The sequence below is a fragment of the Oncorhynchus nerka genome, linkage group LG22, assembly GCF_034236695.1.
Source record: "Oncorhynchus nerka isolate Pitt River linkage group LG22, Oner_Uvic_2.0, whole genome shotgun sequence".
Lineage (NCBI taxonomy): Eukaryota > Metazoa > Chordata > Actinopteri > Salmoniformes > Salmonidae > Oncorhynchus > Oncorhynchus nerka.
In genome coordinates this window covers 47,886,894-47,903,939 of record NC_088417.1, presented here as the reverse complement: position 1 = coordinate 47,903,939, position 17,046 = coordinate 47,886,894, and the positions used below count along the sequence as shown (strand labels likewise).

At 41.9% G+C, this 17,046-nt stretch overlaps 1 protein-coding gene across 1 annotated transcript in view; it reads right to left on the bottom strand.

Annotated features, from left to right (window-relative positions):
* Positions 1 to 16,173, bottom strand: part of LOC115105278 (rap guanine nucleotide exchange factor 6-like) — a 131,803-nt gene extending 115,630 nt beyond the window's left edge. The window contains 1 exon segment of the mRNA XM_029627105.2: positions 15,801 to 16,173. Coding sequence (XP_029482965.2) covers positions 15,801 to 15,875 — 75 coding nt within the window. The 5' untranslated portion in view covers positions 15,876 to 16,173.
* Between the last annotated feature and the right edge of the window lie 873 nt (positions 16,174 to 17,046).

The following is a 17,046-nucleotide window of genomic DNA, read 5'->3' as shown; positions in this document are numbered from 1 at the left end:
GGGCAGGGGTCCACTCAATATGCAGGCGCCGCTTGGAGCTTCCTCTCGCTGGGGGGGGCAAGGCCAGGCCAATGGTCGCCTAAATTTAAAAACACTGATGTCGATAGGCTTAGGTCTACAACTGGCCTCCTTTCCAGAGTCCATCCCACCTCCTCATGGCAACAAAAAAACAACTCTGCTCCCCTTCAATCATTGATCAGACTGAAACTGATCATCAATAGCCCCAGACAGGATGTCAGAATCACCAGCGTGAACCTTTTCAATAAAATTGTCTGTCTCTCCCATGGAGTGCTGTAACTCAATCACAGTCAAAGTCCGGCTCTCCTGTACTGACAAGGCTGCTTTGCAGGGTGAGGGGTTAATTGTTTCAATTAGCCTAATCTAAATAAATTCATGAAATAGACCAATTATGTAGGCTATTTAAATGCAATTCACCCCCACCCTGCTTCTTTGACTTTAACTGTGTTGGTGTGGGGGGGGGAGGGAGATAAGAAGCACTCTAGAATGACCTTTGACCGATCGTCTCCCTAGAGGTTCACAAAGTGGCCTGACCCCATCTGTGACATGTGACATCATCACAGTGTTGAACCATCCATTAAAACACATCACCAGCTAACTACAGAAGAGCGTATCCCTTAAACTGTACATACGATCATCTGAACTGTCAAAACATACTATCTTCCAACATGTCAGTTTACACTAAATCAAATGTACAATGATAACAAAATAATGTTCTTCATTTCACATAGGCCTATATGCTTGACAAAAATGATGCCGTAAAAGATTAGGATTGCCTATTTCATTATATCTATCAGTCAAAGTGGGCCTAAACATAAAACACAAGAAGCTGCTAAAGGACAGCAGCAGTCTTGCATGTGGGATTATGTAATTGAACAGCAAATGTAAGCAATGTCCTTTTGTTTATATGTGTAGAACAAAGTGACATGCAGGTACAGTGTTGCTGCCACCTTCTGGCACATAGGCTGCCTGCTCCTCAGGTGACCCTGTGCAATAATTACACAAGTAAGCTCTTTCTCTCTACAGAAGCACAGTCCTGTATGTAGACTAGAGTTCAAAATGGTCTTTCAAGCCTACATAAAAATGTACAGTATGTAGACCTTACAGAGGAGGGCATTGTACAAAACACCACAGCACAGCCATTCAGGTTGCAGAATAAACATCCTCCTGGACATTTCCATAGACTTCTATCAACAGTAGAAGAATAACACATCTGAAGACTTCACACATTCACTGCAATTCACCCCGGTATCTTAAAACATGACGGGAAAACAGCAGACTCTTTATACCTCATTTCATAATACACACATTATTTGAGGCTTGGAGTACGCCCAGGCAGAAACGAGCGTAGGCTAAGGCAGTGAATTAGAGGCCTGTGGACTCGGAGGCAACATGTGACCGCTTCACTGTACTGTAGGGCCAACTGAAGAGATCTACGCACCCATTCAGGCATTTAAGCATTTCAGATCAAGACTCAAAAACCAGGGAGGATATAGCGGCACTATGCTACAAATCTCCTTACTTGACATTAAGGCTTAACTTCTGTGAGAAAAAACGTTGTTTCCATTAATGGTTTGACATGCAGGCCTGTAAGGTCAGATATGACCAACGGTCTTAAGCAGAATAAAATCAGAAAGCAGCAAAGTGCTCGGGTAAATCCTCTCTCCTGTTAGCGCTTTATCAAGGAGTCCCGAGTGGCGCAGTGGTCTAAGGTACTGCCTCTCAGTGCTAGAGGAGTCACTGCAGACCCTGTTTTGATTCCAGGCTGTATCACAACCGGTCCGTGATTGGGAGTCCCATAGGGCGGCGCACAATTGGCCCAGCGTCGTCCGGGTTTGGCCGTCATTGTAAAATAAGAATTTGTTCTTTAACTGACTCGAGTTAAATATACATTATTTTTTATAAAAGAGTCAGAATCATGCATGGCTTTCAGGTAGGACTAGAGCGCTTACATTTTTGCCATGAGAACTTCAAACTAATCAAATGGTACATAGCCTAGCCTTTATGCAGTGGCATAAAATACTAAATTAAGTAAAAAATACTTAAGTAGTATCTGTACTGTACATAATTGACAACTTTTGGATTACTACATTCCTAAAGAAAATAATCTACTTTTTACATTTTCCCTGACACCCAAAAGTACTCGTTACATTTTGAATGCTTAGCAGGACATGAAAATTGTCCAATTCACACAATTAAAAGAGAACATCCCGGGTCATCCATACCGAGTGATCTGGCAGACTCACTAAACACAAATGAGTCTGAGTGTTGGAGTGTGCCCTCGACTATCCGGAAATGTAAAAAATACAACAAAAAAAAAAAAATCTAAGACTATTTTGCCGTTTGGATTGCCTAATAGAAGTCATTTTAAATGATTTATACTTTTACTTTTGATACTTAAGTATATTTTTGCAATTACATTTACTTTTGATACTTAAGTATATTTAAAAGCAAGTAGTATTTTACTGGGTGACTTTCACTTGAGTCAGTTTCAAATAACGCATCTTCACTTTACTCAAGTATGACAATTGGGTACTTTTTCCACCACTGCAGTATGGCGCTTTTAGAAGGGGGCAGTCAGGTTCCTTGGCCCCCAAAGTCGATACTTTCAACGCGGTTGATCCCTTACGGAATACAAAAATAAAAGTGGGTCTTTAGTGAAATCCTTAAAAGCCTGTGGGGAAAAAAACAAGAAGTTTATAGAAAGGGTAGTAATGGGGCATCATGGGAAAAGGTAGAGTGCTACTGTACCACCACCACACTACAGTACAGCTGTCATCTATCCACCAGCCCCTGTGCCAGACAAGACAGCCAAAAGCTTGACTGGAAAACACAAATCCTGATGTTGGAAAATGTTTTTCCATTATGTAATCTTAACTAATTCGCAGAGATTGACATTTCAGACAAGACGAGGACTGAAGAGAACAGCAAAGTTATGACAGCAACTTGGGATGTCAAACTTGAGCAAAGGCTCTAACTCCAAGTCATAATCCAAGGGCTACGGTCGTTCTCTCTCTATCCATAAGCCTGGAAGACACCTTGTGGGAGTAGCAAAAAGTGGTTCAACTACCAAAAAAAAGCATAAGTGAGAGAGAGAGCAGAAGTGCTGAGCTCACTTTGGTGAGGCTGTAGTCTCTCTGCTGCCAGCCCGAAAATAAGTGTTTAAGGGTGGGCGGCTGGGCTTACAGTGTCTTCACAAAGTGCTCACACCCCTAGACTTTTTCCACATTTTGTTATGTTAGAGTACGCATTTAAAATGGCTTACATTCAGATGTTGCGTCACAGGCCTAGACAAAGTACCAAAATGTCAAAGTGGAATTAAGTTCTTTGAAATGTTTACAAATGAATACAAAATCAAATCGCTGAAAGGTGTTGAGTCAATAAGTATTCAAACCCTTTCGTTATGGCAAGCCAAAGTAAGTTCAGGAGTAAAAATGAGCTTAACAAATCACATAATAAATTGCATGGACTCACTCTGTGCGCAATAAAAAAGAATTTTGAATGACTACCTCATCTCTGAGCACCACACATGGAATTACCTGTAAGGTCCCTCAGTCGAGCAGTGGATTTCTGACACAGATTCAACCACAAAGACCAGGGAGGTTTTCCAATGCTTTGCAATGAAGGGCACTTATTGGGATGGTTAAAAAAATAAAAAAAGAGACATTGAATATCTCTTTGAACATGGTGATGTTATTAATTACACTTTGGATGGTCTATCAATACACCCAGTCACTACAAAGATACAGGCGTCCTTCCCGGAGAGGAAGGAAACCACTCAGGGATTTCACCTTGAGGCCAATGGTGTAACGTAAAACAGTTACAGAGTATAATGGCTGTGATAGGAGGAAAAATGAGAACGGGTCAACAACATTGTAGTTACTCCACAATACTAACCTAAATGACAGAGTGAAAAGGAGGAGGCCTGTACAGAATAAAAATATTTTTTAAATGCATCCTGTTCGCAACAAGACACTAAAGTAAAACGGCAAAAAAATGTGGCAAATAAATGTACTGAATATAAAGTGTTATGTTTGGGGCAAATCCAACACATCACTGAGCACCACTGACATTTTCAAGAATGGTGGTGGCTGCATCGTGTTATGGATATGCTTGATATCGGCAAGGACTAGGGAGTTTTTTAGGATAAAAAGAAGAGGAATAGAGCTAAGCACAGGCAAAAATCCTACAGGAAAACCTGGTTGAGCAGGACAATAACCTAAAACACAAGGACAAATATACACTGGAGTAGCTTCCCAAGACAACATTCAAATGTTCCTGCGTGGCCTAGTTAAAGTTTTGACTTAAAAAAAAAAAAATCGGCTTGAAAATCTATGCCAAGAAAATGGCTGTCGAGCAATGATCAACAACCAACTTGACAGAGCTTGAATAATATGGTAAAGAATAATGTGCAAATATTGTAGTCCAGGTATGTATGGTCTTAGAGAAGTACGCAGGAAGACTCACTCATAGCTGTAATCACTGGCAGAGGTGATTCTAACATGTATTGACTCAGGGGGTGTGAATACTCACGTAAATTCGATATGTCTGGGGTATTGTGATTATATACCCCCCGTCATTGTGTGTAGATTGGTGAGAGAGAAAAAACTATTTAATAAAAAAGGTTCAAGTTCAGGCTGTAACAAAACAAAAATGTGGAATATGTCAAGGGGTATGAACACTTTCTGAAGGCATACAATACTGTAGCTAGCTACATAGATCGGACGGAGGAAAACTGCAGGTTCTGTGAGGCTGTGGCCTACATGCTTTCACTTGTTTGAGACCACAGGCTGCCTGCAAGGCCTAGCTAGGTGTTTCACTTGAAGACAAATCCGCTTCTGTTAAGACATTTAGTCAATAAGTCAAGTACAATAACATTTATCCAGACAACTGTGTGGCTGGTGGACATTAAATACACAGAAAATGACACTTTTTAAACAGGGAACGGGAGATACCTAGTCAGTTGCACAACTGAATAAATTCAACTGGTATGAGTCTTCCACATTTAACCCAACCCCTCTGAATCAGAGAGGTGCGGGGGACTGCCTTAAAAAAATATATATTAAAAAAATAATCGACGTCATCGGCATCCGGGGAGGAGTTGTTTGGTGGTTAAACTGCCTTGCCAGCTCGGGAATACAAACCAGCGAGCTTTCAGTTACTGGCCCAACGCTCTTAACGGCTAGGCTACCTGCCGCCCTAATAAACTCCAGTGATATTATAAAAAGGGACGTCACAGTAGGGATTAGCCCAAATTTAAAGAAGAGCCCTCAACCACACACCCCGGTTTGAATACATTTGCACGGGAAATAAGATGGTATGTTGACTGAACATGGCTCCCGTGATGGTGACAACAGTGTCACTTATCACCTTGGCAGCACAAACAAGTCGGTAGCCCTGGGGGAATGGCATCTTATCAGGGGGACATAACAGCATTTGGTGTACTGGGAAGGAAGAAGCAGAACAACATGTTGTACTTCGAGTGCCTCCATCGCTTGCTGCTTACTCTTTTGATCAAAGTCCCAAGCAATACATTCTCTGTGCAGAAGTTCAAGCGCTGAGAATTCCGGGAATTGTGATCTTGACACATTGTTACTACTAACATGATAATTGGCCTAGGGTGACGGTTAGAACACAAGGCCCCTTGAAGTCGGAATTGTTCATATTTCTTAACTAAACAAGGGCAAACAAACTATACTAAGCAAAAACAAACGCAACAATTTCAAAGATTTCACAGTTCATATAAGGAAATCATTCAATTGAAATAAATTAATTAGGCCCTAATCTATGGATTTCACATGACTGGACAAGTGTACAGCCATGGGTGGGCCTGGAAGGGTATAGGCCCACCCACAGGAATGTATCAGAGGCACAGATCTGGGGAAGGGTACCAAAACATTTCTGCAGCATTGAAGGTCAGCAAGAACACAGTGGCCTCCATCATTCTTAAATGGAAGAAGAATGGAAACCACCAAGACTCTTCCTAGAGCTGGTCACCCGGCAAAAATGAGCAATCGGGGGAAAGGGCGAGGTGACCAATAACCAGATGGTCAATCAGACAGAGCTCTAGATTTCCTTTTATTTAGGTTTAGGTGATTTTTCATTTCACATTACCCATAGAAATGTATAGAATAGCAACAAAATTTGCTTTAAACTGCTAAATGTTCTTTGCACCCTATGACAAAGTATGTAGAATTTTATGAAATAAGCTTTAAAACCTGCAGAATTCTCTCATGAACAGTACTTGTGCCCAAATGTTCCCCAATGCTGGAAGGGGGGGCTCCCAAGTGAAAGTTTGGGAACCCCTGTTCTACACTATACATTGCTTGTTTTGTCATAAACTGAAATTAGGCAAACTATTCGAATTTTAGCAATCAGGAAATGCTGGAGCGATTTCTGCATATTGCACATGTAATGTTGTTGAAACATCATAGCTATTTTGTCATGTCTATTGCATAGACATATGTATTTATCATTGTCGTTACACTTTTTTTTCAATTTGTCTCAACAGATGACCCAGACTGTTTCATTCCTGACCACGTCAGTAGTGGTTCACCTGATGAGAAGAAGAGCTGGCTGCATGCCTGTGTCACAAATCGTGGACAGATGTGTCATGCTTGGTGACATCACTGACATTGCAACCGGCGTCAGAAATACATCCAGGGGCCAACCTCTACAGAGGAAGCATCTCCCATGTCATATTTTCCAAGTTGCAGAAATGTCTACACATACAGCAAAGCAAGGGAGAACCATCAGAAAGAAACTATTCAGTGTCAGATGCAAGCAGGGGTGTAATCATTATGCCGATTTTGTTCCAAAACATATCGTCTGTTGCAAAACTGTTTACTCCAAACGGAAAACACAAACAAGAGTTTCTATTGGACAAATTCAGATAGGTCCCTCACCATTTTAGTTTCTCCATTTGCTTCTTAAATGGTAAACGGTTTCTGTAATGAATAGACCCTGGTCTAGTGAGGGTAAAAAAATAAAATAAAAAACAAACACACTGAGGCGATACTGAGCTTTGGCTTCTTCCTGTCCAACATGCAGGATGCAGTACAGGAGGGTGATGTTGAGGTTATACATTGTAGCTCGGTTGTTCTACAATGCCTATGGTCATAGCCAATATCCCCACTAGCTGGCTACTAGACAAACAATATAGCAGTTGGCCCTAAAGCTTTTTGTAGGGAGCCAAGAAAAGCAACTACTGCATGTATCAGTGATGGACACGGGCTAGAATGTGGACCAATACTTTTATGGCAATACAGCTCGCTACTAATACAATAGCCCAACTTCTTGCACAACACAGAAGGTTGTCACTTATAAATTATAAATAATACTATATACACCAAATAAATAAGCACGCAACCCTGAGGGGCCACCATGTTGAGGATCAGCGTGGCAGGTGCATGTTGCCAACCCTTACCACCTGGAGGCGGCCCGTCAGGAAGTCCAGGATCCAGTTGCAGAGGGAGGTGTTTAGTCCCAGGGTCCTTAGCTTAGTGAGGGCACTATGGTGTTGAAAGCTGAGCTGTAGTCAACTAACAGCATTCTCACGTGTTCCTTTGTCCAGGTGGGAAAAGGCACTGTGGAGTGCAATGGAGATTGTGTCCTCTATGGATCTGTTGGGGCGGTATGCAAATTGTACTATGTCTAGGGTTTCTTGGATGATGGTGTTGATGTGAGCCATGACCAGCCTTTCAAAGGACTTCATGGCTACAGACGTGAGTGCTACAAGCAATAGTCATTTAGGCAGGTTACCTTCGTTTCCTTGGGCAAAGGGACTATGGTGGTCTGCTTGAAACGTAGATATTACACACTGGGTAAGGGAGAGTTTGAAAATGTCAGTGAAGACACTTGCCAGTTGGTCAGCACATGCTCAGAGTAAGCGTCCTGGTAATCCGTCTGGCCATGCGGTCTTGTAAATGTTGACCTGTTTAAAGGTCTTACGCACATCGTCCACGGAGAGCACAATCACAGTCATCCAGTACAGCTGGTGCTCTCATGCATGGTTCAGTGTTGCTTGCCTCGAAGCGAGCATAGAAGGCACTTAGCTTGTCTGGTAGGCTAGCATCACTGGGCACTTACTGCTTGAGTTATTGCTTGTAAGCAGGAATCAGGAGGATAGAATTATGTTCAGATTATCCAAATGAAGGGTGAGGGGGAGCTTTGTACGCATCTCTATGAACACATGATATGCTGATAGGAATTAGGTAAAACAGATTTCAGTTTTTCTGCATTCAAGTCCCCAGCTACTTGGAGCGCTGCTTCTGGGTGAGCATTCTCATTTGCTTATGGCTTTATATAGCTCGTTGAATGCGGTCTAACAGCCTGATTCGGTTTGTGGTGGTAAATAGACAGCTACGAAAAATATAGATGAAAACTACCTCAGGTGAGCAAAATCTCGAGACTTGCTTAAATATTAGAGATCGTGGACTGCTGTTGTTGACAAATAGACAGACCACCACCCCTCATCTTACCAGAGGTTGCTGTTTTGTCTTGCCGATGCACGAGAAACCCAGCCAACTGTATATTATCCATGTCCTTGATCAGCCACCACTCGGTGAAACATAAGATATTACAGTCATTAAATGTCCCGTTGGAAGGATAGTCTCGAACGGAGCTCATCCATTTTATTCTCCAGTGATTACCATGGGGCGGCAGGGTAGCCTAGTGGTTAGAGCGTTGGACTAGTAACCGGAAGGTTGCAAGTTCAAACCCCCGAGCTGACAGGGTACAAATCTGTCATTCTGCCCCTGAGAACAAGGCAGTTCACCCACTGTTAATAGGCCATCATTGAAAATAAGAATTTGTTCTTAACTGACTTGCCTAGTTAAATAAAGGTCAAATAAAAATAAATTAAATAAATAAATCTGTCCTACTGGTGAACGTGCAAAGGTGGATTATCTACTCGCTGTTGAATTCTCACCAAGCACCTGAATCTGCACACCTGTATCGGTACCTCCCCTTCATGCAAATGACAGGATTTGGGCCTCATCTGGGAGGAGCCGTACATTTTTTTGCCCTCTGATTCGTTAAAGACAAAAAAAATCTTCATCCAGTCCGAGGTGAGTAATCGCTGTTCTGATATCCAGAAATTCTTTACAGTCATAAGAGACATATCAGAAACATTACGTACAACAACAACAAAAAAGTAACGAACATGAAAACACACAGAACAGCATGATTGGTTAGGAGCCCGTAAAACAGCAGCCATACCAACCGGTGCTATAATGTATCCTTATAACCTTTTCTGTGTGTGATTTTTTTTTAAATGGTTCAAGGACATAGTGCATTCGTAAAGTACTCAGACCCCTTCACCAATCTATACACAATACCTCATTATGACAAAGTGAAAACAATTTAGAAATGTTTGCTCTTTTATTAAAAAATTAAAAACCTGAAATATTTTTTTTTTTCACCCCAATTTCATGGTATCCAATTGGTAGTAGTTACAGTCTTGTCTCATCGCTGCAACTCCTGTACGGACTCGGGAGAGGTGAAGGTTGAGAGCCATGCGTCCTCCGAAACACAACCCAAGCAAGCTGCACTGCTTCTTGACACAATGCCCATCCAACCCGGAAGCCAGAGGAAACACCGTACACCTGGCAACCGTTTCAGCGTGCACTGCGCCCGGCCCGCCACAGGAGTCGCTAGTGCGTGATGAAATAAGGATATTCCAGCTGGCCAAACCCTCCCTACCGCGGACGACGCTAGGCCAATTGTGCGCCGCCCCATGGGCCTCCCGGTCGCAGCCGGCTGCGACAGAGCCTGGGCTCGAACCCAGAATCTCTAGTGGCACAGCTAGCACCGTGATGCAGTGCCTTAGACCCCTGCGCCACTCGGGAGGCCCAAAATACCATATTTATAGAAGTATTCAAACCCTTTGCTATGAGACTCAAAATTGAGCTCAGGGCTATCCTGTTTCCATTGATCATCCTTGAGATGTTTCAACAACTTGATTGGAGTCTACCTGTGGTAAATTCAACTGATTGGACAGGATTTAGAAAGGCACACACCTGTCTATATAAAAGGTCCCACAGTTGACAGCGCATGTCAAAGCAAAAACCAAGTCATGGAGGTCAAAGGAACTGTCCGTAGAGAATAGTGGAGCGAAGGTTCCCTTTCCAACAGGACAACGACCCTAAACACACAGGCAAGATAACACAGGAGTGGCTTCAGTAAAAGTCTCTAAATGTCCTTGATTGGCCCAGCCAGAGCCCGGACTTGAACCCGTTCGAACATCTCTGGAGACCTGAAAAAAGCTGTGCAGAGAAGCTCCCCATCCAACCTGACAGAGCTTGAGAGGATCTGCAGAGAAGAATGAGAGAAACTCCCCAAATACAGGTGTGCCAAGCTTGTAGCGTCAAATCCAAGAAGACTCGGTGCTGTAGTCACTGCCAAAGGTGCTTCAACAAAGTTCTGAGTAAAGGGTCTGAATACTTATGTAAATGTAATATTTCAGTTTTAGGCTATTGTGTGTAGATGGATGAGGTGAAAAAACGATTGAATCCATTTTAGAATAAGGCTGTAACGTAACAAAATGTGGAAAAAGTAAAGGGGTCTGAATACTTTCTGAATGTACTGTTCATCTGCTGTATTAGAAGCAATTATTGGTACCATGATTGTCTTCTAAACGTTTTTTTTTTTAACATGAAGAATCCCATTTTCCCATCAACTATAAATGGGGGGATCCTGTTTCCTGCAAACAACGCCAGAAGTACCGTGGTCGGCCTTGAACCTCTGTGGCTTCAATGAGAGGGGGCAGTTGTTCTCCTTTGGGCCAACCCATAGACATGAAAACCAGTAGATACTGATAGCGCTGCCTTACTTAGTCACCAGCAGATCCAGGACTGATAACTTCCATCACAATGAGTGAACAGCCTGAGGGGTGGGCACTACACGGAACCAGCTCATATTCCCGGCATGCAAGAGGTGTGCACGTTGCATTCTTGTCGCATGCGTCAGCTAAGTTAGGGCTTTAAAGAGTCAGTTCAGGTCCGGCTTCATTCTTTCATGTTAGTGCTCTGAGGTGGACTGCCAGTAGAGTCAATGTTCAGAATCGGCACACATTCTGTGGATGTGTGCGTCAAGTTGTCAAAATTGCCACTTGTAAGGTATTTTAACAGAGTGTTTTAAAGCAATGCCAAAAAATATTGTGTCTTGCCTATATTTATGTCCGAAAATGGGCTTCTAGTGATGACAAAATAATGTGAGAGGGAGCGGATGCATAGCCTTGCAATTAAACCAAGAAACAGATGTTCCACTTCCAGAGCATTGTTTAGAGGAGGACCAGACCGAGAGGAAATGTGGGACTCACTGCAATAAGGTATTGTGTTGTACTGAGTGACTCATCTTTTCCATAGTACCATTAAAGGGGGGGGGTCTCAACATTGACAAAATGGTACTGCCTTAAGACCAATGACAGTACATATAATTCAACCCTAAACAACAAGTTCACCTCAAATAAAAGTGCCAATATATTAATTGAAGGGAAAATAAAGGCAGCATGGCTCATCAGCTCAGGAAACTGTGGTTGTTTAGACTTGCTGCATGAGCAGTGTTCTGCTCCAAATTGTCCAGATCTCAAATAAATACACACACACAAATATATATATATTATATATATATTTGAAATCTGGACAATTTGGAGTAGAACACTGATATATATATATATATATTCAGTTAAGAACAAATTCTTATTTACAATGGCAGCCTACCCCGGCCAAACCCTAACCCCGGATGACGCTGGGCCAACTGTGCGCCGCCCTATGGGACTCCCAATAATGGCCAATTGTGATACAGCCTGGAATCGAACCAGGGTCTGTAGTGATGCCTCTTGCACCGAGATGCAGTGCCTCAGACTGCTGCGCCACTCGGGAGCCCTATCACCAGCTTTTTTATACAGCCTAACTTCTTAAAGGGAACACAATGCAAAAGAAAAAAGAACAGACAAAGCCCAATGTAGACTTATGTCCAAAGATACTCAAATAAACTTCACATTTTCCAGGTCCTTCTCTAGTGTACCTGTGCAAGGCTATTGAGTGGAATGTTATTGTGCTAAATTAAGTCTAAAAGGGCTGTACGCAGGATGTTTGTGACCTACATATTTGAGCTGCCTTGAAAGAATAGGAGAGGAGTCGGGCCTCGATCAGACCGACAGCGTCATTGCATAAAAGCCGCATACCAAACTCTGCAATCAAACTTTTTCAATTACGTAATCCACCATTTTTACTGGATATGTTTGCAAAAGAAGTTCAGCATTCACCTTCTGCTACCACTTCTGTCAAGTCTGCACATACAAATTAGACGCATACGTTGGATATATCTAACCTATGCACCAAAAAGAACACAGAATGCACTACAAGGCTGCAAGACAAACACAGCATTCCATTGGAAATCAGTGTACTTCTGGTGTACCAAAAACGCAATGCCGCTGTCGGTGGGATAGAGGTGTTACAAGGCCCACTTTCCTTTTCTATAAATCACACAGAGGGGAGTCAAACTGACAGACAGGGATTCCTGCAAAGTAATAAATACACTTTAATAAGACTACCATGGCGAAAGTTTTAAAAGCAAGAGCTTGTAGTCTACTTCTCTGGTAGCCCGTATAGAGGGATAAGAACAATAATAGAGACAAACATCAAAATGAAAGTCTTTAAAAAAACTTTAATGCTGTGAAAATTGTTTGTACACATGCTCTGCGTTGCGTGTATACTGAACAAAAATATAGAACGCAACATTTAAAGTGTTGGTGCCATGTTTCATGGGCTGAAATAAAATACCCCACAAAAAGCTTATTTCTCTCAAATATGTTGAACAAATGAGTTCACATCTCTGTTAGTGAGCATTTCTCCTTTGCCAAGATAATCTATCCACCTGACAGGTGTGGCATATCAAGAAGCTCATTAAACAGCATGATAATTCATTACGCCGGTGCACCTTGAGCTGAGGACAATAAAAGGCCACTCTAAAATGTACAGTTGTGTCACACAACAATGCCACAATGTCTCATGTTTAGAAGGAGCGTGTAATTGGCTTGCTGACTGCAGGAATGTCCACCAGAGCGGTTGCCAGAGAATAAAATGTTAATTTCTCTACCATAAACCGGCTCCAACGTCATTTTAAATAATTTGGCAGTACGTCCAACCGGCCTCAACCACAGACCACGTGTAACCACGCCAGCCCAGGACCTCCGCATCCGGCTTATTCACCTGCGGGATCGTCTGAGACCAGCCACCCGGACAGCTGATGAAACTGAGGAGTATTTGTATTTGTAATAAAAGCCTTTTTGTTAGGAAAAACTCATTCTAATTGGCTGGAGCTGGCTCCCAGTGGGTGGGCTTGGCGCCCAAGTGTGTGGGCATATGTCCTCCCAGGCCCACTCATAGCTGCACCGCTGCCCAGTGATGTGAAATCCATAGATTAAGATCTAATTTATTTATTTTATATTGACTGATTTCCTATATGAACTGTAAACTCAGTGATGAAATTGTTGCATGTTGCGTTTATTGAAATTGTTGCGTTTACATTTTTGTTCAGAATAAAATAACAAAACCTTAAAGAGTCTACAATTTACATTCAGGGTGTGTTGTTTTCAGGAATTCAACAGGAATTCCCATTGCTTCACCACAGTGAAACATTGACCTTTGTGACTAATGTAGCCTGCCTACTTCAGAGTGGCCCTGCAGCGTCTGCTTTCACTATCAGTACTGGCTCTGAGGGAATATGCCTCTTCACGCCCTGAGTCCTGCATGGAATGCTGCTTTACATGCCGGCAGCCTTCACACAACTAAGCCATTACAGGCTGGAAATATGTGCTTGTCTTGTACCAATACAAATGTTAAAAATAAATTATATCCGCTTTCTGTTTTGTTTCCTTGCCACAATTCTTCCGAGTAGCGCAGTACTGATATCGTAACAACCCTGCAGTAAATCATACAGTAGTGGGCACCTCTACTCGCACAGCCTCTTAGTGGATAGAGCAGGCTGAGATTAACAGGAAACTCAGGACACTGACATCATTGTGCATCGCAAATGGCACCCTGTTCCCTAGCGCAATACTTTTGATCAGTAGTTTAGTATGTAATATGTAGGGAAAAGGGCACCATTCTGGATGCAACCCATACCTGCAGCATAAAAGTCACTAATAAAGCCCTACATCTGAGAACAACACATGCAATGCCTATGCTACGACGCCAGGACAGCGGAGTCAATCACCACCTTCCGGAGACACCTGAAACCCCACCTCTTTCAGGAATACCTAGGATAGGATAAAGTAATCCTTCTCACCCCCCCTTAAAAGATTTAGATGCACTATTGTAAAGTGGCAGTTCCACTGGATGTCTTAAGGTGAACGCACCAATTTGTAAGTCGCTCTGGATAAGAGCGTCTGCTAAATGACTTAAATGTAAATGTAATGTATGTCTGCCTCCAAGATAAGCACCAAGACCACATTTTCATTCGTATCACTCACCTGACAAACTTACCTTCCTCAATAGCAATTTTACCCAAGCTGTCTGTTTATGTTTGAGGACCAGAACATGTTGCGTAGAGTGTGTTGTCACTTTGTATTATGCACTCACCCTCTCTCAAAAAGGTGCAAAGAGGGCTTTCTGTTCATTGAGTGAAAAAAGCAGTGGATCAGTGAAAGAAATTGGCTTTTGAACTAGGTTGTAGGTAGGATTTAGCCAATTGTGCCTTGAAAAGTGCTTGCAATTCAAAATGTTCTGCAGCTTAACAGAGTAGGCTATTTGGGGAAATAGTCTGGCAATTCCACAGTAACAGAGTGATGCTGAGACTCAGATTTGTACACTTTAAAAAAGTATGTGAAACAAAAACCAAAGACTGCAGAGTTAAACAAACAGCACAAACAGTCGTTCTGTTATAAAACTGCGCATCTGAAAATGTATTTCAAGTGACATTTTCACTCAGTTACTGTGGAATTGCCTTATGGCAAAAGCAATGCCAACTAAACTGGGCTGAGGTTTGGATCGTCAGTGAAGAGCCGTGACTAAAACTTAATTTAAGCTGAGGTTTAGATAAATAACTTCTGCATCTCTGTGGGATGACAGGGGAAGGAATGAATCATGGAATATGAAAGTATTCTAAAAGTAGAAGCAAACAAGCACATTCAGAGGTCAGAGAACTAGGAAATAGTCAATCAAATGGGTAGATCATATAAAGGCTACTGTTGATAAAGAATCATTGTGCGTGTGTGTGTGTGGGGGGGGTACAGTTGCCTTTTAGAAACTTAATATCTTCAGATGATAGATCCCTTGTGATGATGGACAATCCCACAAAACTCTTACCAGTAATCAAACTGATAGCCAGAGAGAGATACTATTGAACATATGACCGGAGGCCCCCATAGTAGAATAGGACAACAATTGCATAATCGTTTAATCAACTTTTCAGAAAACTTAAAAGGGAAACCGTACTAAATGACATTCATGACGTCATCTAAATAAGATTGACAATTGCCGTAGTTAGCAAACTCGCTCTCAGGTTGGATAGCTAGCTAGAGTAACTTCAGTGTGTGTGTGTGTGTGTGTATATATATATATATATATATAAACACACACACACCAAGGTGGTTCATTCTCACTTTCCTGGAAATAAAAACAACTGAGTGACTGGTTGGGTGAATGGATAAAACATTGCTCCTCGTCAACTAGTGCGTTAGAATGCTAGCTAGCGAGATAATTATTCCAGCTAGCTAGCTAACTTTTTGACTTGAGAAATTCAAACCAAGAACACATAGCTAACGTTAGCTTGCGTACCTCTGTTGTCCTTTGTGATGGAGGTTTCTTTAAAGCCTGTTTGAAAGAAGTTTCCATCGATCCAGTCATTGTCATAACTTCACACCAGAAACAAATCCCCAAGAAATCAATGCAATGATCCCATCTCACTTTAGGCCGATGCCGCTATTCACCCATCCCGTTGCTATCCCGTTTCTTCGCCCGAGCATGGAGGGAAAAGTCCTTGTTAAAATGAGAACAAAACTAACCTCGCAACTGGTTCACATCAAATTGACCGAAAGTACATAATACAAAATTGGATATGTGAAAATACTAGTGAAGAACGATATGCATATTTAGCGTCCAGTTAGAAAGTTGTCTCCCTCTGATCAATTCTTCATTTGGGAAGAATTGACTGCTGACACTACTATTCTGCTAGCAGCACTAACGGTGATGTCACTTTCCTATGGTAATGCACCTTCGAAATAAAAGCCCGCATTTCAAAACATTGCAAAGAGTATAACTCATTCAAAAGGTACTACATGTTAATCCATTTGTATTGTGCTTACAATGAAATGCAAGAAGGAATTTATTTTGAAATGTGTTTTTAAAACATTATTTTAAGACCACTGTTGACAAATACAATGTTCAGACTGGTATGTTGACAATATTGGGTTTATAGTGAAAAAACTATTATTTGTGCCAATATAAAAGTGGGGTTTAAGTACTCAGTAGGGTCTGTAGAATCTATCAGTTGAGGATCCTCAGAGTAGGAAGGAGAGGACCATCCTCCAAAGTGAATTTCATTTTTTTTTAAACAGACCATTTAAAAAGTTATCCTTTTTAGATAAAACTATACTAAATATAATCACGTCATTTAATAATTGATTAAAACACACAATTTTGCAATGAAGGTCTACAGTAGCCTCAACAGCACTCTCTGTAGGGTAGCCCCATGGGGTAGCCAGAGGACAGCAAGCTTCCCTCCTCCTCTGGGTACATTGACTTCCAAACGAAACCGAGGAGACTTATGGTTCTCACCCCCTCCCATAGACTTACACAGTAATTATGACAACTTCCGGAGGACGTGCTCCAACCTATCAGCGCTCTTGCAGCATGAACTGACATATTGTACACTGAATCAAACAATCAGAGAATGAATCTAGTACTGAAAGTATAAGCTACAGCAAGCTACCACTTGTAGTGCATAAAATGTGGTGAGTTGATCCGCTTTGAACAAATTAATTTCTTCCAAAAGGAAGGAGAAACAAGAGAGAGATAGAGAGGG